The sequence below is a fragment of the Falco punctatus genome (assembly GCF_963210335.1).
Source record: "Falco punctatus genome assembly, chromosome: 4".
NCBI lineage: Eukaryota > Metazoa > Chordata > Aves > Falconiformes > Falconidae > Falco > Falco punctatus.
In genome coordinates this window covers 2862212-2887885 of record NC_137583.1, presented here as the reverse complement: position 1 = coordinate 2887885, position 25674 = coordinate 2862212, and the positions used below count along the sequence as shown (strand labels likewise).

The window sequence follows — 25674 nt, the reverse complement described above, 5'->3', positions numbered from 1 at the left end:
AGTTCTCTGTGTGTTGCAGTAAGGAGTGACATTTGCTGCTGCTGAGATTTTACAGGCATTTTTTACTCCTAGAGAAAAGAGCTGTATCAGCTTATTCTCTGAAACAGGAGTCCCACAGAAACTTCTGGCAGATGCATGCAAATTGAGTATGGGTCATTAAGACCAGCTAGCTGTTTAGTACACTGATCAAAATGCTGGATGTTTAGTATAATGCTATTACATCATCTCAGACTAAAGGAATGTCAGGGGTTCCACAATGAGGATGCCTTGTCTTTTACCCCACATGGAGATGTCAGGGAAGTATTTTAAAATATTCAAGCTGGTGGCAGTTGCCACATGACGTTAAACGGGAGGAAGTGCTCAAAATAATAAGTATAATGCAAAGCAAAGCCTATACTTCACATTGTGCCCCCTACCAACAGCAGTGACCCAAGCAAAGTGAAAATACTTACTTGTGAGAAATATTATTGTCTCTCTGGGTTTTCCCACACAAAATTTTCTAGAACAAAATTACTCTAAGCACACTTCTAGCTCACCCTATGCTGTCAGTTCCACTGTGTGAAGTAATTTATAACTCAGTGCGTAACTTGGTCCTCTGCTATTCCAGAAGTCAGCTCAGGAGCTCTTAAGTGTCACAGAATTTGGGACTAGAGGGTGAAAAGCACCATTTGTAAGGTTTGTAGGTCTACACAGAACCTAAATTAAAACCTTTAGGTTCTAGCAACGAGAAACTTCACACTAGCTAAAAATTTAAGTGTGGAATGAGCCTGTCCTAAGGAATTCAGCATGAAATGGCCATATTTGAAGTGTCTGGCTTTTGATTTTCAATAAAGAGCAACAGGAGATACAAACGTCTGTGCCCTCAGCTAGAAACAATGTTTAGCAAATTGCTGTGAACAGAGTTCCATACTTGCTCAGACAAATATTGCTAGATTTAATATGCTATTTTGAACTGTCTTTACATGTTCCTAACAAAACATAAAAGCTTTTGAAGTTCAGAAATAAGTTTGTTGAGATTTTAATGCTCAAGTCTCGCTACTTTTAATGGGGAATGAATAATACCCTAGCGTGTTTCGAAATTGTCAGTTACACCTCAGAAAAATAGGGGGGTTTGTAGAAAATTATGGTTTAAGTAAAAATATGAAGGCATAAAGAAACACCCTTGCCCTGTCACTTTGTGCAACTTCTACAACTTGGAAACAAATGGAAAGTAATCTCATTTCATACTGTACCTTTGAACATTGGAGCAAGCTTCCACACTCCGAGGCCTCCTATAGATGTATACTGACCAAGGGAACACTCCAAAAGAAACAGTGGCACTCCAGCAAAAATTAAAGTAAGGAAATAGGGAATCAGGAATGCACCTAATAAGAATAAAAAAAAAAAAAAGTTTGTTACAGTGGTGAGAAACAGAGGTGAGTTTCCACTGTTTCTGTCCCTATTGTATATGAAAACAAACCCACATTTTTTTTCCTCCTAAGTGTAACTTTTTTGAAAAGTTAGTGGAAAGTACACTTCTGAACTAGTATCTCAAGAAGTGCAAATAAGGGGAAAAATATACCTACTAATCATTTAAATACTTTCTGTTTAAGTAAAAAGCTAAAATCCAGAAGGACTGTGTGTTTTGTTGCTTTCATCTATCACAGGAGCACGCAGAGAGCATAAAGGCTTTAACCAGAACTGGCTGCTTTCCAGCTGGAGTTAGCCTTTTGTGGGAAGCTCGGAGACAGTATTACAAGCTGTATGCAATCCTCTCAAAAACTCAGTCCAAAAGACAGAGTTCTCCGAAGGGCTGGAGGGCAACGTGCTTTAGTTCTGCTCTAATGCCTCAAGGGCTTTCAAGAGCACCTGCCAACCAGAAGTTCGAATAAACTCCAGAGCGGACTTCAAAGCAGAGCATCACACTGCAAAATGGCTCCAACCTTCCATGTGCAAAGCATAAAACCAAGCAAACAAACAAACAAGTCACCAAACCCGAAATACAGATGAAAAAGCTATTAAAAACAAGTTCTACTTTAGTAATAATTTTTTATGGTGAATTCTAATATACGAATATATCAGAGGTTGTAAGAATGAAACAGCAAACGTACCTCCACCATTCTTGCCACAAAGGTATGGAAATCGCCACACATTCCCTAAGCCAATGGCATAACCTACACAGGACATAAGAAAGTCAAATTTTCCTTTCCATGTATCTCTGTCCGGAAGATCCGTCTTCTTCTTCTGCACTTTTACTACCAAGGTTTTAGGCTTGTCATTGGTGATCGAAGCATCCACCTCCGTGGAGATCTGCCCATCCGCCACTTTGGTTCCGTTCGTTGCCATGTCTCGGGCCTTGGCTGACGAGGCTCTGGCAGCAGCCGGGCGGGCGATTTCGGCTCCGGTCCACGTGGACAGCAGCTTTGCGGCTGGTGGTCACCCCCGGGCGCGGCGGCGGGACAGGCGCAGCACCCCCAGCCCCCGCCGGGAGCCCCCTGGGTGGGCCACGACCCGGCACCAGCTGCTGGATCCCTCTGTAACAGACAAGAGCACAGGAGTCAGATCTGCTCCAGCAGCACGCCAGGCACCACGGCGAGGGCAGTGACCAGAGAAAGCTCTGTGGCGCGGGCGTCCCACCGAAGGGCTCGGCTCTGCCCCTCGGATTGTTTCTTATTGACTCAGCAGAAGGCAGGGCAGAGCTAACACAGTCCCCCCCAAACAAACTCCGAGTCACAGTTATCTGTTTTTTCCCCCCTATAGATCCCTTAGGAGTATACAGCAAAAAACAATTCTAAAGTGCAGCACTGTATGGTACATAGCGTACAGCCCAGATGGCATATATGTACATGTAAGACGAGTCAGTAATGAGGTTTCTATGGAATAGTCCAGTGCACAGTATAGATATAACAGCCCGGCTTGGGGCTACTATTCCATTTAACCATTCCGTGTTTTAAAAAGTAAAGAGGAATTCCCATGATTGCACAGCTCCTTTACTCACAAGATGTTGTGGTTATCAAGAAGTAGCACTTTCCACCTTTAACAGTGAATTTTAAAAGTTATGAACAGCGCACACCTACCCAAAACACCTTTCTCTAAAATACTCCCAAAGGAATTAAACAATAAACCAGAACAAGCAACAGGGCTTAATCCTGGGTAACGATGTTAAGTTTTGCATGTTGTTATAATTAGCTGCTAATATAAGACAAACATTTCACTAAGCTTAAATTATTAGCACTGTTAAACAACAGGCTGCAATAATCACTCCTCAGTTTCTGCTTCCTACCATGGGTGACATTCTTGCACCTTTTCAAAACCCATTACTGGTACTGTATCAATTTTAAAAATCTAAATAAAGAAAGGAAAAATCAAGAAAGCAAATATGTGTGATGAAAAGCGACCCGGGATATTTCAGTCAGCTCTGAAGCGCACATGACTCCTGCAAACAGCTCCACAGCTCCACTTCAGCTGGAAGAAACGCAGCGAGCTAGTGTCCTTGGCATGCCTACTGTATGTATATTCATGATCTATACATTGTCTAGCTCCTCTTACTAAGTACCCCATGCCATCACCACTCCTCAAAACCAGAGATTGCAACAAACGAACACCTGCCCACATGAAGCCACAACTTGTGGTGACGTTGGCAACACTGGCCACGAGGTCATGCAATGATCAGCAACAATTTTATTTACAGATTTGTGTAAAGGAAGATTGGTACTACTAGTCACTCACTTCCGATTGTAAGTTATGTTAAGAAACATAAAAATCATGTAAAGACTCTGTTGCAAACAGTACTTTTCTCCCAATTTCAGATCACTGCGTGATTGTAATGCTTACAATAAGGCCACATCTAACAATTTTAAAAAGAAAAGTTTTCCAGTTGGAAGCTGAAGAAAAACCAGCTGTACATATGCTGGGGTGAGGAGAGAAACAAAGACCAAGCCTGTCATCTTCCTCTCAGTCCTAATTCAAGGTGGGACTCAAAGGGGGACACCACCTACGCACTTTCACATCCCCACGAGTCCTTCCGCGTGCAGACATCTCCCCTTCATAAAACCGTGCACTTTAGTTTTCCGTATTTCAGTGCAAGCCTGTCCAACTTTGTGCGCCAGTGCGCGCCATTCCTGGCTGTAGGCAGAGGCGTGAGCAGCTCAGGTAAGGCATCTCCTTAGGGACGAGGAAATACGGAGCACTGCTGGCCAAGCGGAGCTCCTGCTCTGAGGCTGGGCTCGGGGTGAAGTCCTGCCCTCCGCAGCTGCACCTCTGTTACTCCGTGGTGCAGAGGCTCCACCAGTGCACTGACAAATGTGCAGTTTGCCAGCACCACCTGCTGATGAAGATACAGAACTGGAAATGTTTCTTTTTTAGCCAACACAGGCTGTACGAAGTACAGGGTCATCAGACTGTTCCACTACTTTTACAAACAGGTCCTGTACTAGACTAGATTTTTGTTGTTGTTGCAATTTACATTTGGGCTGTGCTTTATCACCAGCAGGAGCATCCTCGTACTGAAAGAGGCTGAGTGTGTTGAGAATGAGTGGAAAAGGCAACCCAAAACAACATTAAAAAACCCAAATAAACCAACACTGCGTGGAGAGATACATGTATGCCTATCTCTCGTTTGGCTCATAACGAGGGAGAAACTCATCCTCAGGCAGCACTCCAGGAAAGGATCCACGCTGAATCTCAGAACTGAACCACCAAGCCAACAGGACCATGGGTTCACCCCCTCACATCCACAGACAGGCTGTGCCAGCCAGTGCAGGGCATAGTCTGCCCTCGCTGTTCCAGCCCTACCTGACCCCGCAGAGTTTGGGGTACGCATTTATTTCTTCCCTGTGAGGGTGGCGAGACACCAGCACGGGCTGCCCAGGGCAGCTGTGGGTGCCCCATCCCTGGCAGTGCCCAAGGCCAGGCTGGACGGGGCTGGGAGCAGCCTGGGCTGGGGGGAGGTGGCCCTGTCCAGGGCAGGGGGTGGAACTGGGTGATCTTTAAGGTCCCTTCCAGCCTAAACTATTCTATGATTCTACAATTAAAGCCTCTGTTGAATAAAGTGAGTAATTTAGTCTAGTGTAAGAGTCCACAACAAAGACAAACCAGAGGGTTAGTTAGAAAATCCTCACGAACAAAGCAAAGAACCTGGGACTTTGTGAGTTGTCCCGGAGGAAGGCGCCCAAACCCGTGTCAATACTACTGTAGTACTGCATGTAAGGCTGAAACTTCACAAGACTCCCCAGCAAGTGTGCACATCTATTTTGGCAGGCAGCCTGGTGCTTTTTAATACTAAAAGAGACTGAAAGCAGTAGTCTCAATCACACATGGAGGTGTGTTTAACTCTGTCGTACAGCACAACCTTTGGCAAACACCCCACTGCACACACTTCAAGTACTCAGCAACCTCAGGCAGTGGCAAGCCCAAAGGACTCAGCAGAAGCTTGTTTTGAGACGGTGGAGGTGTGAACTGGCCAGTTTGCATCTGTCCTGCCCTCCCACCGCCGATGCCATTACTCCATTTGGATACCACGCTGGAGATTTCACCAACAGCGGTCTCAATGCATGGACGTTTGTGCGTATATGGTGATACAGCACATGAGCATCAGACAATGAAAAAATGCTTTCATTCCATAGGCTTGAAATGAGGTTTTTTTCCATGCTACAAAAAAAAATTTTCCCCAAGCCTAATAATAATAATAAATTATAACAACAGACATAACTAACCTCCAATCCACACTCCTCATATACAGTAATACTTCAAAAACTATGTTTTAGGTACAACAGTCTAGAAGAACTGGCGATACAGCAGTAAAGATACTTGGTACATGCACTCTAATCTGATTAGGCAATATCCCACAGCACTGGGATTTAAATTTAAAATTGGTCTGACACGGGATGGGACACAAAGACACTTATGTAAGCTCTGTGGGTTGGCTTGGGCAAAATGAAATACAAATTTTAGTTGTCAGCCAGCAAGAGTAGGTACGACACTCACTATGCAGTGCTATGCTTTGCGGGAAGAAGATGGAGAGATCTTTTAAATAAGCTGGTCTTTGCTCCCCCGGTTCCTTCATGCCAACACTGAGTGTGCTAGGAAGGGCACAGCAGCTTCCCACCACATTCCTCAGTGCACAATAGAGCTTCCTTGACTTCAGTTACTAGGGTTGCTCAGCCAAGAGGAGAAAGCCCTCTAAAACAGGGTTTTGGATACCATCTGGTTGTCCTGCGTCACCACCACATTAGAGAAGAATGACCTGAGAGCGCCAAGCACACATAGCAGCCAAGGTAATAAGCACAACCAGGGCAACTGGAACAAAGAGAGTGCCACTTCATTAATAAAAGCATTTTTCTCTCTCCTGGTCTGCATAAAAGTGGATTTGCAGAGTTTAGAACTGGCTGCATAAAATGAAAGTGAACAGCAATATTACTATAATCTTTCACAAGTGATATCAAAAGGCAATAAAGAAAGTTCAGAAGCACGCAAAATCAGCAGGAAACCCCAGCTCCTTTAAATGATAAACCTGTTACGTTCAAAGTTCATTACTCTCTCCCCTCCAATCCACTGTGTTCCTCCCTCCCCAGACTGCAGGAGCTCCAAGGGCTCTACACAAGGCAAGACTATAGCAGCTCCATTCAAGAAATGCTGGAGAAATGCTGTTAGATAGGATGCCACGTTGGCTTCATAAAACTTTGACGGTATTATTCCTCTAACCTGAGTGGGACTCCATTTGAGCCTACTGTGGCCACAGGTTATTTACACTTACGATTACATTTGCATTGGGCAATCATAGAATCATTTAGGTTAGAAAAAAGCCTTTAAAGATCAAGGCCAACTGTTAACCTAGCACTGCCAAGTCCACCAGTAAACCATGTCCCTTAGTACCACATCAAACACCTCCAGGGATGGTGACTCAACCGCTCCCCTGGGCAGCCTGTTCCAATGTTTGACAACCCCTTCAGTGAAGAAATGCTTCCTAATATCCAGTCTAAACCTCCCCTGGCGCAACCTGAGGCCATTTCCTCTTGTCCTGTCACTTGTCACCTGGGAGAAGAGACCGACCCCCCCTGCCCACAGCCCCTGTCAGGTCGTTGCAGGGAGCGATAAGGTCCCCCCTGAGCCTCCTCCTCTCCCGGCTGAACACCCCCCGTTCCCTCAGCTGCTCCTCACAGGACTTGTGCCCCAGCCCCTTCCCCAGCTCCGCTGCCCGTCTCTGGACACGCTCCAGCCCCTCAATGTCTGTCTTGCAGTGAGGGGCCCAAAACCCAACACAGGATTCGAGGGGCGGCCGCACCAGCGCCGAGCGCAGGGGGACGGTCACTGCCCTGGTCCTGCTGGCCGCACTGTTTCAGAAACCAGCCAGGATGCTGTTGGCCTCCTTGGCCACCCGGCACACTGCTGGCTCATGTTCAGGTGGCTGTTGACCAAAACCCCCAGGTTCCTTTCCACCAGGCAGCCTTCTTTCAGGCTCTAAGATATGACATGAAAACTCATTTGCTTGCTCCCAGTTCTAGCTAGCATTAAAGGAACACATTTTCTCTCTAGCTACACAGGAGAGCCTGCATGTGAAGGAAAGAAATAAAAGAATCTCCTAAAAAAATTCTGTCTTGCCTCTCTGTAAGTTGCGCTAGCATTTCTATAGCACTTATCTGTCTCTGATGGAATGCAAAAGTTGTCACAAGAATCCAAAGCAGCGATAAGGTTGGCTTGAAGACAGTCACACCACCACCAAGAAGGAAAACCACCAACTTTTCAATTTTCCAACCTTCACAAGCAGAATTAATTCAGCACTCTAGAAAGAAATAGGGAAAACAAAAGCCAAACAGTATCACCAGAACTGCTCACATTTCCGAGGCACAGATTCCTGCTGAGATACCTGCATGACGTTAAGCCCAAATCACAAGCGTTTACTCCCGAAGCCCAGCTTCAGCTCAGCAATGAGGCTCACATACATCTTCTGTAGTACGCACAGCTCTCCAGGAGTGAGAGTCACTGTTGAAGTACAAGAAATGCAGGTCTAACCTGCAGAAAGAGCTTCTCCTTCAAAAAGTATTGCTCTCAGGACATACTATGGTCAGACCCTTAAATAAATACTTATCACTTAACCCTCCACAATAACATTTTATATTTCTTTTTAAAGATCTTACTAGCAAAGGTATAGCTTTGCAATTATAAGGGATTCTGCAATTCCAGAAAAATCCACAGTAAAATACAAAAAAAGAGAAACAAACAAGAAGCACAAGATCCAGGTCATGAAAAGTGCTAAGTGCTGGCCATATAGCCCATAGCAAGGTTATTTTTGAAAGGCAATGAATTTTGTCCTTCTGGTTAACTTCAGAGTAGAGATGCAGCAAAACACACTTGCACCACAAGTGCAAAATTATCCTGACAATCTTGGGAGTCAGTCTGAACCCTGTTACAAAATTGCAATATTTTTTCATAAGCCAGTAATGATTTTCCCACCTGGACCTTGTATAATTTTTATTTAAAATACACAATGTATCACGGAGGGATATGCAAGGAAACAGAAGATTTTTCCACTCATCACAGAATTATACCAGAACCAAGTAACTGATAATCAGTCTTTTACAAGATTTTAATATTGACTAACATTATTTCCCAATCAATCCTGGTAATTATAGCAAGGCTGTGGGCAGTTATACATTATTTGAGTATATTATTGCTCGGCTCACATTAGTGCAATCTGCCCCTAGTACTCTATATTTACACATCAAAAAACATCCTGGGCTAAACTTTAAATAGAATTCTAGCAATTTACAACAGAAGCAAATGGCTCTGACAGTGTGGAGTACCTCCTTGCCTACAGACTTTGGTTATTTCCTACCTTACTGAATGGTGTTTTCTTTGTGGTTTCGTTGTTGTATTTCTTTGCAATAAAGTCTTTATCACAATTTATTAGCTTCTAGACTGACTACTGCAACAAAATACAATAATTACCATCTACTGCAACCACACGTTCACTTCTAGCTTCACCACAGTCAACTATTCAATAAGACTTGCTCTAGAGAAGCAGTCTAGCTACAGACAGCATTCCCATACTTACTTGGACTCTTATCTTCTGGTTGTACCCCCAACCATCTGAAGTTTTATAGAGCAGGGTAATAATCTAAGTTACTGCAGTATAAAAACAGTTTTGCTCGTTGCTGTTCCCATTAGTTGGGTATCATTCTTTATCCCTAATTGGTATTAATAAGCATCTGTGTTGTGCAGACCCAAAGGCCTTCCCTCAGAGCACACGCTGGTTGACAGTGTAGAAAATGCAACTGCTAGGGAACATGGAGAGGTTGAAAAAAGGTCATGACTGGTGACAGTCAGCATCCTAGTTGATGCTAAGACAAGTTCCAGTATCCCCTTGCCGACACCCAGGAATCAACCCAACACACCAGATCCTCCTTGGCCACAGAAGCAAGCCAAATACAAGTTTAGCGGAGCAGTGGATTTACTGTCCTGCTCTGAACTTCAGAAATCAAAGAAAGTTCTGTCTTACAGGTACTGGCAATCCCCTGGTTTGCTTCCCTACATACACCTCTCTCCCCTTTGCCTGGGAGGCCAGGAAGGTGGTAAACTACCTGCCCATCTGGTTTTTCTCCACTGGCCCCTGTTTTGCACCCTTACTTGGTCCTTGTGACGCAGCTGCCCTCACAGTTTGTGCCCTGGCCAGTGCAGCCCCAGGAGCAGCCGCAGGCAGGAGCTGGGCAGTTCTGCCTTCCTGCCTTAAAGGCATTGAGCTGGCTCAGGGAGCGCACAAAGGCGAGACCTTGGAGACACACCAATGCAGGAAGCCAGGACAGAAAAAGGGAGCAGCAAGTACAACAGAAAGGCAAAGCAATTTGCCCAAGCAGTAGGCTGGCACAGAATTTAGAGCAGAGTTTCTTTGAGTGCCAGTGCAATCCCCTAACCTTCAATAATAATATTGCTACACTTTTCTAATAGCCTCTTTTTATTTCCAGCACATACAAACAATTAATTAGGTATGAAAGACTGTTTGCCTTATGAAGGCAAAATAAGGCACATAAAGGCTCCAGCAAAGATCGGTCTCCCTCTGCACACGAAAAATAAAAAAAAAAAGGTCTCAGTGTAAGCAACTGGAGGTAGTGGGTTTTTTATTTAACTTTTACCAATCTGGTAAGTTGCAGGTTATTTCTCTTCCCAAAGAAGGTGTGCTGATATGCTATAGCCACATTTGCCGGCAGGTAGCTTTCCACTATGGAAAAAGAGATGGGGGAGGTGGTCCTGCAGCGTTGCTGGAAGGGTGTCACTGTGCGAGCTGCACTGGAACAGGGTAGCACCCCTCCTAGTGAGGCTAGAGAGCTGCTCAAACTGCCTCTTTAAAGATGACTAAGGGTCTGCAGTTTGCACAGACTGGTAGACACAGGAGAGAAGAACTACCTGTAGGAAACAGGTCTACCAGGCCCGTGCCCCTTAGCTCAGGCCAAGTCTGCCATAGCCATTCCTGGGGCCACCGTCACACTGGGGTTACTAATGTTGTTAGAAGCCTATGAAAACACTGCCTAATTCATTGGGAGCTGCGATGTCCCCAACGACCTACATATTTCCTTTGCTGAAAACATGATGTGAAAACATGATATAAAACACTCTGCCACCCCTCAGTATGTGCTGATCAGGTCTCCTGTGATTTTGCTTTGTTTGAGCATCTGCCATCTGTCCCTGTGTAAATGATCTTAGGTTTTTGTTGTTTGGTTGTTGGGGTTTTTTTTTGTTTGGGGTTTTTTTGGGGGGGTTTTTTGGTTTTTTTGAGGCGTCATTGTTTTGGGCAAGAGTAGTTAGAAACATGTCGCTCCACATGCCAGGTCACATCGGAAAGAGCATCATTCTAGTTTGAAGTTTCCCAGATTTAACGCGGGCACTGACTATTGATCACCAGCCTGTGAACATCTCCTGGTTTATGTCAATGCTCAGTGTAGCGCTGCCACAAGAAGCCCACTGTTGAAGGGGGAAGTGCAGCAATGGCATGGCCATCCACTGCCAGCTGTATGCCCCAACCAAGCCTTCAAAGCCAACGATCACAGAATCTGATGCAAACACCCAAAATTTCACTAAATGCACAGCGTTCCTCAGCCTGTAATTTCCCATGTAACTCAGTACCCAATCAGGCCAAATTTAGACCAGAAACTGTCTTAAAGCAGATCTCTATTCTGAAAAGGCTGCTGTTAACTCTTACCAGTTGAAAAGACATATCTTCACCATTGGTGGGGGGAGCAGGGAAGAGAGAGAGAAAAAAAAAACAACAACCCTAGTGTTTACAATATTTTTTTTATTAGCCATAAAAATGCAAAAGTTTTAATTTCATGCTTCATTATGAAGCCAAAAGGACCACAAAGACAATTTATGTAAAATGATGATGAAGAAAAGCTTCAAAAGCTGTAGTTTAATAAAACCAACAGAGTTTGGGCAACAAAAATACAGCATGTTTGTGCTGGATGTTTCCCTTGGTTTAATGTATTCCTTCTCCCACCTCCAGCTTCTAAATTTGGGGATATTTGGGTTTGTCTTAAATCTGAAAACACTGTCTAAAAGTGCCATGGCCAAGTTATTCTTCACAGGATGATATCTTGGCATATCTATGATGATATTTTCTCTGTGTGACTGGGCAAGTGGCTTTGGATGTCTTCCATGGTGGGATCTTGTCTAAAGCTTAGAGACCCACCCAACAGACAGGATCCAAAAAGCTCCCTGCATCAGATTCAGGGCTAGAAACAGGTTTTGACAAGCAGAGAGCTAATGGTGCATGTTTTTAGAGGCTGGGTATACAGTCCTCATGCAAGTCAAGCTTCCTTCAGTTTGTATCAGTTTATTGCAATTCATTTCTTCTGCCTCATGACTTCCACAAGACCCCTTACCCAACAAGTAATACAGGGTTGTTTTTTAAAAAAAAACAACAACAAACCATACATAACAGGCCTGAAATTCCCCACGCCTGGTGGAGAGGAGGTAGCTATGGCAGATGCTCCATTTCCTAGTTTACAAGCCTATTGACTGACAATAGCAGCTGCCAACACTGCTAATTCCAAACAATTCTAATTTTGGTGCTGCCTCTACATTTTAGATCATGGCTTATTTTAAATAGCCATATTTTCTGAATAAGAGAACACTTTACATTTGTGACTTTTCTATGCAGTTATCATATACTGCAAACCAAACAAACAGAAAGAGGCTGCAGGCACATGCACGTGTTAAAGCAGTTAAGATTGTTGCGGGAGAAACTAGAAGCAGCATATCCTTTTGGAGGGGGGTGCAGAAGAGAGAGAAGGAGAAGCTCTGAATCTGGAGGTTACCCTTTTCAGATACAGCTCCAAGCTAAAACCATATTTTCTTTCTGTTCTGTTTTCTTTGATCCTCAAACTTCAATCCAAACCTTTAAGTTTAAATGGGATTTCATTCTGAACTAAAAGCAGTTTAAATGGAAACAAGAAATTCTCAACCCTCTCCCCTCCTGCCAAATCATGAATTTGAAGCTACAATATTGAGATGCCTGGCAAATCTATAACACTTTCTGGCTTGAAGCGATAAGGACAAACAATCAGGAAACTCGCTCTGAAGGTAGGAGATAAATGGAACAATTTGCTTTCATTTCACTTTTTTTAAAAAAAGCTCAAGATAAATTTGAGAATATTGCAAGTGGTCACTGCCTGAAAACCAGTCATTGTTAGTTTTAACTGGTGGCTCAATTGCATTACAATACCAACAGGGCAAGGTTTTGTTCCTCTCCGGCATTATTTTAAGCCTACATTGAAAGCCTGTCTCAGGACAGGCACTGGGGACAGATTCTGCTATAGAAGGTTGGCAACGCTCTGAACAAAACACAAGTGCACTTTGTGTATTTTGCAGCTAGGTATCCAAGCCCTAGTTCCCTTAACAACAATTCAGCAGCACCTCAGACTCAACTTTCTGTAACTAAATATCCTTCAAGACATGAAAATCTTCTCTTATATTCTTTTCTACAAGCAAGTCTCCTACACATGACCATGGGCTCTGGGTGCAGCCCTTACTCATATATGCTTTTTCTGCATCTGGCTGGCATGTCAGCTGCAGGCCTGAGCTGAGAGAACCTGAGATCCCTGGCTTGACAGATCCCTTGGTCTAGGGCAGTCATATCTGCGTGGTGTGGTGGTTTATTTATAAAGGTAATAGTGTACCTAGGCATTTTTTACCTTTTGACTACAGTGATGATTCTAGACAGCTTTTAGCCTAGGATTATTTTGAATACATTGAAACATAGTACAAAGTTTTCCAGTATGGAGGATGTATATTGTAAACCAATCACCCTAATTTTGGTTTCACATGTCTCTAGCTTTCTTGCTACTAAGAAGCTTCAAAGCTTTGCTGATTTGGTTAAAAGAAACAGATTTAACAGTTTCCTTAGGCATTCCCTGTATACCCATTAATAACTTTTTTTTGTTTGGGACCATTAAGAATGGATAGCTCTCACAAAATCATTAATTTTAAATATAAGACAAAATATCCACTTTACTTACTGCAGTATAAACAGACTAAGAATTTTCTACCTCATGAAGGATTTGATTTCTGTTTTGGGTTTTGGTTTTTGGGGGGGGGGGGGGGTTGGGTTGTTTTTTTTTTTTTTGATTTGGTGGTTTTGGTGTTTTGGTGTTTTTTTATTATTATTTACAATAAACTTACCAGAAGATATCCATGTACCAATGTACCAACACTGGCATTACTCATAGCTGAAAGCCAGCTGCTAGGGCCATGAAGCCAGACAACATCAAATGTTGGTCTCTGTCATGAGTCAAAGCCTGCCTAGTTTTATCAAACAGAAAGATAAGATACCATCTGGTGAACATCAACTCATCAAGGAGAACACAAGACAACATGGAACCAAAGTTCATGCTGCAACCTGAAAACCACGGTCAATATCTGGGACAATTTTCCCCTCAAAGTCTACGCCCCAGAACTAGTGCTTGCCAGTTCTGGAAGACCTCCAGCAGTGACGCTAATGCCACATGGGCCCAGTACTTAACTGGGATAGTTAAGTTGATCAGGAGTCCAGACCAACAAGCAGGAGAAAACCTGCAAGTTCCAGAAAAAAAAATTAATGCCGTCTGGGTAAGTTAAGTGCCAGGTTTCTTGTTCACAAGGGCCAGGCAAACAGACTCTTTAGAGAGACAGCGGAGGTGCTTGAGAAACCTCGTTAGCAGTGCGTCAGGCTTCGTCAAAAGAAAGTGTTACATCTTCAGTTTCAACCCACTGGCCATCTATGTTCTAGGACAACAGCTGTTGATAGAAAGGCAGAAATCTAATTATTTAGTATCAGTCACTATAAGACACAGTCTTCCTTTATCTTAACGGACATATTTTTCAGTATAAAGTCACGCTGAAGTCCTAGAAGGCAAACACCTCTCTCAAGGAGGCAAAGGAGAGGGTTATCTTTTTTCCCCCCAATTTGTTTGAATAGCCAGCCACCTAAGCAAAAGTATCATACATAGGAGATATTATTTTGCTGATTTTTCCCTAAAGAAGATCAAGTCAAGCTTGCCATTTTCTAAAGGTACACAATTCATCAACAAGTTTAGAAAGGAGAAATATGGGTTTGTATCAGGTAAGAGCACACATGTGGCTTACCTCGCTTTCAAAACGGATGAGCCTGCACCAATCTGCAAGACTGACAGCTTTGTTTCCATCTGACTGACCTAAACAATAGCACATCAGAAAACATTTTTCCAGATCCACACTTTGGGATTTGAGCATTCATACCAGTACCACTTTAATCCTGTTTGACTGCCTAGAAAAAAAACCCCCGAGCTATGTGTATTTAGTTATATCAGACTAAACCTTACTTGCTGCAGCAAATAACTTGGTATGGTTTTTTCCCCTCTTTGGAAACTGCTTTTTCTCCCCCTCAGACTTTTACAGCCTTTCAATTGCAAGGTTTATGGCACTTGCCAAGGGTGAAGGAATCCAATTTGCTAATTCAATCATCATTTGCAAACTAATGACTGTAAGCATGTATAAAAACGACATTAAAATATCTGAAACACAAGCTATGTTGATGAATACATTCTCAAAGTAAATAAAAGCACCTTTCAGATGAAGCACTTAAAGCCTGTGCATATTTCTGGTTTGAAAATTTAGTTTCTTCCTGGACAACAGCTCTATTACTAATGAAATTAATGGTGATAAAAACACAGCTCACCCCTTCGCCCCCAGCTGGACTGCTCCAAGAACTCTAGCTGAAGACTCACTTTTGGTTGAAGGCAGCAATGACTCAAGCCCCCCCACTTTACAACAGGAGGAGTAACAAGCCATCTGCTTCTCAGTCAGTGAGTCTGCTTCACATTCACAGAAGAAACCACATTTTTTAGTGTGCTCTTTAAAATTACTCAAGCCCTCTGAATTCCAACAGAGATAAAAGCACATATGTGGATAAGACACGTGTTTGTAAGGGAAATAATCAAAAAATCCCAATACGACCCAACATTCTGCAGTATTCAGTTCTGTGTTTTAACATTGCTTTGGGTCAGCTCTGTAATTGATATTTAAGCCAATAACCCTCCAAAATCAGCAAAAATTCAGTTTCCAGTGTGATCCTTAAAACATCTGGAAATCCTGCTCCTAACCACCTGTAAAACACGTCTGGTCACCAGGCTCTGTTCTTAGCTGGCAGAGAGGATCTTCACTGGAAAAGGTCACACATACATACACTACAGAGTGTATTTCTGGCATTCAAGTATTAACAAATGACCCCTATTTTCAGCATGTCCAAATTAGATTATTGTGCCAGAATTTCTCAAGTGGAGATCTGAGAAAAGTGTCTGCAGGCAATCACAGATGCAATAATATTCTCTCCTAATTTATTTGAGAAAACAGCCTGGAAATTGGGACAGTCATATTTTCTTGCCAGTCAAGAAAATCTGTATTCTCAGCTGCTTATGGATAATAGATGAGCAATGTTATTCATCAGCAGGCTTCCAGCCTCCCAGTGTTATTTAGGCTGGATTAGCATCTATTCCTCTGCTGCCACACCATAGTATATGTTTTACTCCATGCTTTTCCCTTCAAAGATTTCACTTAATCCTACTGCAGGGGCTCTTCAGGATCAATACACTGTACTTCAATTAGTATCTTAGTACTGCCCAGAGAACCCTTCAAAGCAGGAGCAGAATTCTAGGTAAACACACAGAATGGATCTTAGAAAAATATGTATTTTCACATGGAATAAATTAGGGAAATATTGATTTTTCACAATGCCTATGAGCTCTTTCACCAGCAATAATTCCTTGCTGTTAGAACATTACGTGTAACAGATTTTAGACATTAAAAATCAATAGAAGATAACTTGTCTATTTTACAGCAAAAATAAACTGAGACCCAGAAGGGTGAAATGGGCACAACCATTTAACAGGAACTGATTAACCTGGAGTTAGAACCTAGTCCTCTTCATGCAGGCCATCTCACTCTATAGCACAAAGATTCCCACATCATTCAAAACACACGTTCTCTAGAACCAGAGGATCGGATGGCTGAGTGGCTGTAAACATTTCGAAGTGCAACCTCTTCCCACACAGAGGTCAGTATGGCATTCAATGATGGATAACGTTCAAGTTTTCAAAGGTCACTAATTTTGTTGACTGTGAACTCAAAAAGCATAGCTTACGTAACGCCTGCCCTTTTCTCTCTCAAAATCAGAGTGCAATTTACAGTATCCAAAAGATTTGTCTCACAAATTCCCACATATTTGAACGGGCACTTTAGTAGTAGTTGGGTATCCAGATCCTTGGGGAGCTTTTAGCATCTGAAGTTTGACTGTCTCTGCTGTAAACGACTTCCCTCTTCACCTGTGGAGCTTGATTGCAAGAGGGGCAGGATAGTAGAAAGCCAAAACTCAAAACTCTACATGTAGTAAAACCATTGCATAGAATAAATGTGAAAGAATCCTGAAGGACAAAGTCAGCCTATCCCAGCTCTAGAATGGGTTCCAAATGCAAAGCAGAAAGAGCCTCCATTTACTCATTATTTCTCATTTTCTAACATTTATTTAATGTAGCTAACTGAAAGTAGTTCAGAGTAGACCGAAGTCAGGATGGTACCACTCCAGGCTACTCCACTGTCGTTAAGCATAGACAACGAAAATTCAGAGCGCTAGTGATAAAGATTCCACGTATCACATAACAAATCAGCACAAGCTACAGAAAGTGTTTATCTACACTAAGCAATGCAGCCCAGCACCAAGATAGTTAAAATGGCTCTGAAAAAGCTAGCTCAGCTACTGCATGCAGCCCAGTTGAATAAGCTCATCAACTTACCCACTGTAGCATTTCTAGTACCCAAGCTAATTTGCTGAGTTAGGTTTCTTTGCCTGACTATGTTGGCATGTAATTTCAACACTATTTGCATCACTGCAGTATGTGGCTTCTGTTGACCTCAATTAATATTTGTCAGTTTATCATCACAGTGCCACAATTTAGCATACTTTAGCAACACAGTTGAGTGGTAAGCAGCTGAAAAACAGTGCAGAGCACTACATTAATGCACTGAGCTAAAGGAAAAGTAAACTTCCCAACCTGTAGTCATGGAGTAGGTAAAGACCCAGCATTTGACCTTGGCTCAGAGAGTTCTGACCTTGTGCATTATGACATTATTGTGCCCATTCACACATTCCTGACTACCAGTTTGTTTCATCACTTCTGCATTTCCATTTTGACTAGCTCCTGCCCTACTGAGAAGTGACTGCCACAGTTGTGAGGGAGAAAGGGGGCAGGGAAGGGTTGACTGCTGAAAACAAAGTAAAAAACCTCCTGTAGTCTGACAGGCTATGATTACATACCATGCTTTTTATCTAAAGTCCCTGTATTCAGGTTAAAAAAAAAAAAAAAAAAATAGTATTTTCTTCTCCCTTCTATCCCTTATGCCATATTACTGGATGCAAGGCTATGACATGATTACTGAACCAGCTCCTAGAGGACCAAAGATTACAGTGACCACCACAAAGTACCACTGGTATCAACTACTAAGATATAATGTTTGGGTTTTTTTTAAAAAAAAACTAAACCCAAAATCCAGCCTATTCTTAATCATTGAGCAGATCTGCATGATTTTTGTTGCAGTACTTAGTTCCTGGTTTGATTTTGTCATTACTACATAACCTGACAAGTATGCCACGCAATTTTTCTCACTGTAGGTCATAGATCTTACAGTTCTTTAGGCCAGACATTGCAAAATTTCTCATTTAAGACCACCCACTGTATTAAGTCTGACCCACTTGATTGGAAAGTTCTACCAAGACCCATAAGCAGGAACCCTGTGTTGGCATCTGGCAAGATAGCACCTAGCCATGGCTAACAACCTTAGTTTTTCGATTGCATTATAAAATTAAACAAGCAATGCTGTAAAGCTGAGTAAGATTTCTGTTAAGAACGGGCTTTGTATTTAACCAACAGTTATATTAGCTGTGTCATAAAAGTGGATGTACTACTGTAATTATGCACACAGGAAAAGGCTACTTAAAATTTGAAAGGAATGCATCTCCTTGCTGCCTCATTGCTTTAGATTATATCCTTTTAAAAACGACAACTGTCTTCAAACCAAGGAAAATGTTGAAGGTGGCAGGATCTCACCAAGTCCCATAAACCCCTCGAAAACCTGCACAAGCCAAGAGCAGCTTAATTGCCTGCAATTGCAATTCCAGCCACTGCAAATCATATACAGCTCTCCCATGAAAGCATTAAAGACCTAAGACTTAATTAGCATCCCTGATTAAATAGCAATTCATACAGCTATTATATCTTCCAGCTAGGGAGCACAGCTCTCTGAAGCAGCAGCAAAGGAAAAAAACACACACAGACACCTCCTCCCCTCAATCCAAAAACTCACCACCACCTACTTTCTTTAAAGTTTACTGTAGCCAATGTTCATTATTTATGACGGAAAGGCTACTGCCAGACATACTTTGATCACTCCTAGGCAAAGTTTCCATTTACAAGCTTGACCCATCTGTGAGATTACAGCCCCATACCAATCATGGTAATTGTAACAACATAAAGCAGTTCACAGAGACCAGCATCAGTACCAAGCATGAAAACACTCCCACAGTCAGTCATGTTTCAACAGCCTGCAGCACTAGGAGAGGAAAAGGGGGCAAAGGAAACCCCCAATAAACCGCAACAGAAAACCCCTACATTGTTGATCAAAGTCTAAAGAACAAGCATTTCTGAAACTCAGCTCAGCTGCTATTCTTCCCTCCTTCCTCTTCACGCTTCTGAAGCGCATCACAGTAAGGGAAGATCAATTGCTTCTTGGGATATCTGGGATTGCAATTCTTCAGCCCCCTTGCCATCCAAGAATCCTGAAGTGATGGAAAAAAGCGAGCAAGAGCAATATGAAGAGGCAGAATATTATCTATACAGGCATCTTCTCCATGTTTGGATAGGACAACCATGGCAGCAGCCAGAGATGTCTATATGCTGCAATAAGAGTTGCCATTTTGAGGTGTAGGAAATCCCTTACTTTCTGAATTTCTAGCACCTGCACTATTCACCTATTGATTCTGTTCAAAAGGTGCTAGCTTGCCCCTGTTTCTTGCTGGATTTGTGAAGATCTCCAGACAAAAGGAGCAGCATCTGAGCATGGTAGTAAATAACGCAACAGACACAACTACCTATCTCCAGACTGCTTACACTGGCTGTGCTCTCCCCAGGCTGGAAGGATCATGTCAGCCACCGTGATGCTCAAGAACATGCTCATTTTATGGTACCATGCCAAGTGGGAAAAATTACCAAGAATCAGTGATGAGACAACAACAAATTATGGAAAGCCAACAAAAGTTACTTAGGAGTTTATGTGCAACAACAATTAAAGAAGAATGATACTTTAACAGGATTAAAGGCATACAGGTGCCAGAATTAGCAAGATGGATCCTCTACTATAAGCATAGACTATCAGTTTTCAAATCCTAAAGACAGATGATTTTTGACTTTTAAGGATAAGGCACAGAGTCAAGAACTCATTTATAAGTGAGGTCCTGGATACTACCCTAACTGCTCTAGCGGAGCACATTGAGATTCTCGAAGCTCCTCTCTTAGTAGATTAAAAAAATAAATAAATAAAAGAATCCATCCCACTGCAGCAATATTCCTTCACTCATCCAAAGCGGAAATCTTAGATAAGCAAAATAAGTCTGTGATGAGGATAAATACACTGTCATATGACAAGACTCCAGCAAATTAGCTAGACAGACAGGACAATGACAGATGGGATACAAGAGAGGAGTGAGTTACTGTATGTAGTGTTTGAAATGTCATTTGGATACTGTTCAGTGCTAATGTGCCTTCTGGGGTTTGCAAAGTCCTGTTCCATTGGCCTTCAGAAAGCCAGAGGTCAAATTTACATACAAAAATCTGAATCCTCATTCATATTTGAGTAATCCCTACTTACCGGTAAAAAGCACTTTATTCTTACTACACTTGCTGGCAAAGATCTGTTCTTTGCAGCACAGCTCAACAGTTCACCTCTTATGCACTACACACACTCTTGTGCTGCTTCTAGCATTCCTCCTTTCTGCCTCTCGTTCCATTTCATACTCTTTTCTTTACAGAGGCCTGGAGTAGCATATATCCTATAGAACTGAAGGAAGCTGCTTTTTCCATCACAATCTTCTCTAAGTTACCACCTACTAAATAATATATAGGTATTTGATATCAACATACAAAGTATTGCTTGCTTCATGATGCTCGACAGCCTCACAAGGGGAGTTTGTCTATCGTTTCTCTTAGTCAATGTCACTGGTTCTATCCGAGAAAGTGAACCACCAAGATTTTTGGACAAAGGCCTTCACAGTCCCAAAGAACTCAAGGCTATCACTGAGCATGCAAAATAAACTTACTGATTAGTCTGAAGCAGTTTCGGTTATTTGTGCTGTAGTACATGACTGCTCAGTTGAAGAAAGAAGCTTGGAACAACATATGGTACCAATTACCTACATCCTCCTTTAACCAATACTTTTTCTTTTCAGATACAGTTTATCTGTACTGCTTGGCAGCTCAGCTGTCTCTCTGTCTTCTCTTGAGGAATACTACTGGGTGCAGATGCTATTTATATGCTAGGGAAATTATTTCTGCAACCATTTCTTCACAATAAGCCTATCCTTGTGTCCCATCCAAAAGGTAAGTGTCACAATTTGACTGTGAAAGATGCCTTGGCACTTTTCAAAAAGTAAATCCAGAGTCTTGGCAAAACTTCAGCTTTGGTAATTGCATTCTGTCTATCTGTTGTTCTTTTCTAACAAACAGCTGATGTGTAACCCAGATGTGACTGGTACCATATCCGAGGTTCCAGGAAGCTGTTAAATCAAAGAACAAATTAATAATGAGCAACATAATTATAATCCTTATTTCTCATGTATCTGCTCTACAGGTAATTTTTTTTGCTCTTTTTCAGCTCCCAGAATCCCATCACAATAGCTGGACCCAACAGAAATCAGAGGAGTAAATCTCTGAGGACACTTTCTCTTTGAAATGATGGTCAGAAACCCAGATTGAACACCAATGACACATTAAAGCTCAGTTTCTTCAGCCTACAGCAGCAACTTGGTAGCACTTAGTTACATCCCATTTGAAAGTTTCAACCCCTTAGCTGAGAAGAAAGTCCCACAGCCACATGGGTAATAATGCCAAATACTATCTTCTGACAAACAAATCTAAAGGGAAGCAGAACTCCTAAGTATTTTGGAATAATGAACTTGGCATGATTTCCCTTTGTATTGTTTCTATAAGGCCCATTGTCATATTTAAGAGCAAAAGTAAAACAAACAAAAAAATTGCAAAAACCAATTACAGAACAGCTTCCTTTGAAGGAAAAAAAAACCACAAAACCCAACACACATGGAAATGCTACAAAAAACCTCCCAAATGACATAAACATTTTTCTATCCTTGGGTTATGTCTCAGGGTCCATTAACTTCAAACAATTTGGGAAGAAGCACAACATGCTATGAAAAGGACTTCTTTAAAAACAGAAAAACAAAGACAGCAGTATTATGAGGTACCATGCTTTTTGTATACTAATGGAACACCCCTACTTGGATTATAAATTTCCAAAAAAGCCCCAAACACAAATTTTGTAGTGGCAGCTCTGCAAGCTCACCACAGATCGGAAAGGAAAGAGGTGCTCTGGATAGCTCATCACTTGTCACCCCCAGGCTGGACACTTGGTACAGTGTCACGTATTGCCAGGTAGTCAGCAATTTGTTACAAAGGAGAATGCTGGGTGTTCAATAGCCCTCCTGAACTAATTTTTCTTACTTTTTGAAAACAATTTTCTAGGCCATCTAGCTGGGAATGTCACCTTCCAAATGTGAAGCAAATAACTGCTGCCTTCTCAAGCTCTAAGAGAATGCAGCTTTCTGTAATAGAACATTACTTTGCCTTTTATTAAACATATACAGCAGTGATGGCACAAGCAGAATATAGTATTTTTCCATAACTTAAATCAGTATTTCATGAGAAAAGCATATTTTCCCTCTTTAAACCTTGTTCTGCAGTTTTTTGGGTTTTTTTCCTTACTAAAATGGATAAGATTTTGCTTTAAACTAGTAAGATTTAAACACATGCTTGAAATTCAGGTGAGACCCAAGAAGTTTAACGTAGCTGAATCGGGGCCATATATGAGACAAAGCTGCTCTGGCCAGTAAGACTGAGTGTCAGGAGATGTGGGCTGGATGTCATCTCTGCTGTGTGCCTCCTAGGATCGGTTAGAGATGACAAAATGCCCTTCAGTTTTTCCGTTTTGTTATTTGCTGTCTTGCCGCAGCAATCAAACAGCTGTGTACTTGAGCAAGACCCCACTGGAGAAGAAAAAAAAAAAAAAAAAAAAAAGTGAGCATGCCTTCACCCTCCTCCACAGTTTTACTCTACACAGCTATCTTACTTATGTGATATAGCTGAAAATAATATTAGCTGGGGGCTGTTCTGTATGGTTTGTTTTACTTGGGTCTGCAGACAAATTGCTTAACCATTCTGTTGTTCATGGGCAAGCCAAAAATAGCTCCGCTTCTTCTCTCAAATGTCTATCTATGCTGAGGCAATACCAGAAGGAAAGTGTTCACAAAAGCAAAGAGGCATGATTCCAAGAGAGATCGGCAAGGGAGGAGATGTTTCCATTTGTTGGGGAGGGCTAGACGTCCTTTTTTTGCCTCACTACAACTACTTCAATTAAAAAACAGCAAACTAACAACACAGATCTTAACCACTGGTTCAAGGCTTCACAGCAATTAAGTGAGAGAACTCTAGTAAGCACTTAACTGTTCTGGTTTCTGTGACTAAAACACTAACAGAAATACTCAAAAGATTATCTTACTTCAATTAATTTTAAAACAGAGCCTAATGCAAGACCAGCAACACACCCTCATTGCAGGGCTCCTAGATAATAGCTACAGGCACTGGGAATAGAGCAGAGAAATCCCTCCACCGTGCCTGGTACCTGGACGGCCAGAGGAGGACAGGGAGAAGCAGACGACAGGCGGGACATCTCACCTGCCACCGAGGATCCCAAAGCAGCTCGTCATCCACAAGTGACTGTTACAACTTTCTGATGAAACCACCACTCTACCTCATGAACAATGATTTTGTAGAATTCAGTATTGATGTGGGTTTTTTAAATTGCTTTTCTATTTACTGATTAAAAGGTAACTACATGGATGATTTTCCAGTGACTCCTGTTCACCTGCTTAGAGACAAAGCTGTCTGCATTTCACCGTAGTGGCAATTGTCTTCAGGAAGGTTCCGTAACCACTTTGTTTCCAGATTTCATGCTGGGAACACTGTGGTCCTACAGAGCGGCAGTATTTCTAAAGGAACTAAAACCATCCCTCGGGCTTCATTCCTGCAAGCGCATTCATCCATCCATCTTGTGAGCCCTTCTCCTCATACCAAGAGCTTGACTGAAACTCCCAAAGTTTGGAAGTAAAATACCGCTCCCATTATACTGGCCTCAAAAGTCCAAACCAAAGGAAGACGGTATTGGTCACAATACATGTTCTTTTTGGGAATACAGTGTTAACCTTGGAAGGGAAGGCATTCAAAAGACAGAGAGCTGTCCCAAAATAAATACTGACCTATATAATGTAATAGGTTTTGTTTACTGAGGCATTAGCAGATACTACTTCACTGATTTAAGTGAATAGGCTCAGCGCCAAAGCTATCAATGGAATTGTATCTGCTTATGCTGCTGGGAAGTTCTGCTCTTTGCACAGCATTCAGTGAGGTGTAAAATGAGGACTTAATGTTACTTGCTTGGACTCATTTCAAAAGCAATTGCTGCACCTGCTTGCTCATACCAACACACACACAGTAAAGTTCTTTTCCAGACCCCAATACCATAAAACTTAGATTGAAATAAAGCTATGTTTATATTCCTACACATTTTGTCATTCTTTACTAATCACCTCCTCTTAAAATGCATTCATTTTCCTAAGGAAAAAAAAAAAATCCATTTCTGCCTATTAGACAATAAGCAATTCCTTGGATCTTCTCTCCACAAGAAAAGAAATCTTTCTGTATTGCACGATACTGAATATGAGCAACATATCCTGGCTCCTCTGAAGACTCATCTTCCAGGTATTAACCAGAAAATGGGGACTCCTAAAGAATAATGCACAGAAGTTAATTGTATACCCCTTTGGGCATAATAAAATAACAAGTGGCAAAAAAGTCAGATTGCTTTACAGACAAATATTAGTTCTTATCTGCATAGCACAGACTGAGCGTTCTCTCCCGTGATTTAGCTTTAAGCCAATCTAAGGCTGTCATAATGGCCTTACTCCAAACATACTGCCAGACTGCAGGGATTGTGGAACCGGAGGGTTTCGTTCTGTTAAGCAGTGAATATCCTCATCTTCCACTGGGAGCTCATGTTACTTTGAGGGAAAAGGGCATTTGGCTAAAAGGAGAAAACTTTAACAAGCCTAAACAAACAAATAGCATACCATGCTATAAATTTATTGCAGAAAGGAGAGAAATATTCATCCCCCTATAGCTATGAAATTTCAATGATCAACTTGGAAAAAGCAGAGAAAACTAGAACCTGAGTGACGTACGTATAATTTCTTGTTTTGTTAACGTTTTTCTATAAGCTGTTCAAATGTGGACAAATAACAAAGTCAGCTCACATAGCGTACATGCATGGACGTGATGACTTCCAGAGGTTCTTCCCAGTTTAAATTTTTTACAGTTGTGTACCATGAGTTTTCACAGTGCCCACCACATCCCTAAAGGTGGCACGTTGCTTGCAAATCATGGGAGAAGCGTGTCAGGCCCATGGACTGCAGCTTCATTTGCTTAATTGTTTATACCAAGACAGCTGCTGTGAATAAGGCTTTCCATCAAGGAAGGCAGAATAAATTCTCCTGCCCCACTTCCCTTTTTGTTCTATGCAGGAGAGCAAATAAACTCCAAATATTGTTTCCTACTTGTGCAAACATTCACTGAAGTGCCTCCAACCCACGGAGGACAGGCTATGTGAAGATACCACCAGTTTTAGATTTCCATCATTCCTACCTTGAAACCTTATGACCTTTCACATGGCTAGCTGTTAAAAGGGACGTACCGACTGCGTATCAAACCCCCGTAATAACCCCACAGGATAACTACATTCAGGGCAAGCTGGGCACATTTTTTAAGGCAGCACAATTTTCACTTGCTTGTCACGCTTTAGAGG

General features: G+C 42.1%; 1 protein-coding gene across 2 annotated transcripts in view; it reads right to left on the bottom strand.

The window, feature by feature from the left end:
- Positions 1 to 25674, bottom strand: part of SLC6A1 (solute carrier family 6 member 1) — a 63514-nt gene that overhangs the window by 21018 nt on the left and 16822 nt on the right. The window contains exons 2-4 of one of the 2 annotated variants that reach the window (XM_080386167.1): positions 2239 to 2513; positions 2091 to 2153; positions 1233 to 1364 (exon numbers count right to left, since the gene is read on the bottom strand). In XM_080386167.1, coding sequence (XP_080242293.1) covers positions 1233 to 1242 — 10 coding nt within the window. In that variant the 5' untranslated portion in view covers positions 1243 to 1364; positions 2091 to 2153; positions 2239 to 2513. Of the gene's footprint in view, positions 1 to 1232; positions 1365 to 2090; positions 2514 to 25674 lie in introns of both variants that reach the window. The other variant, XM_080386166.1, reaches the window with a different exon arrangement.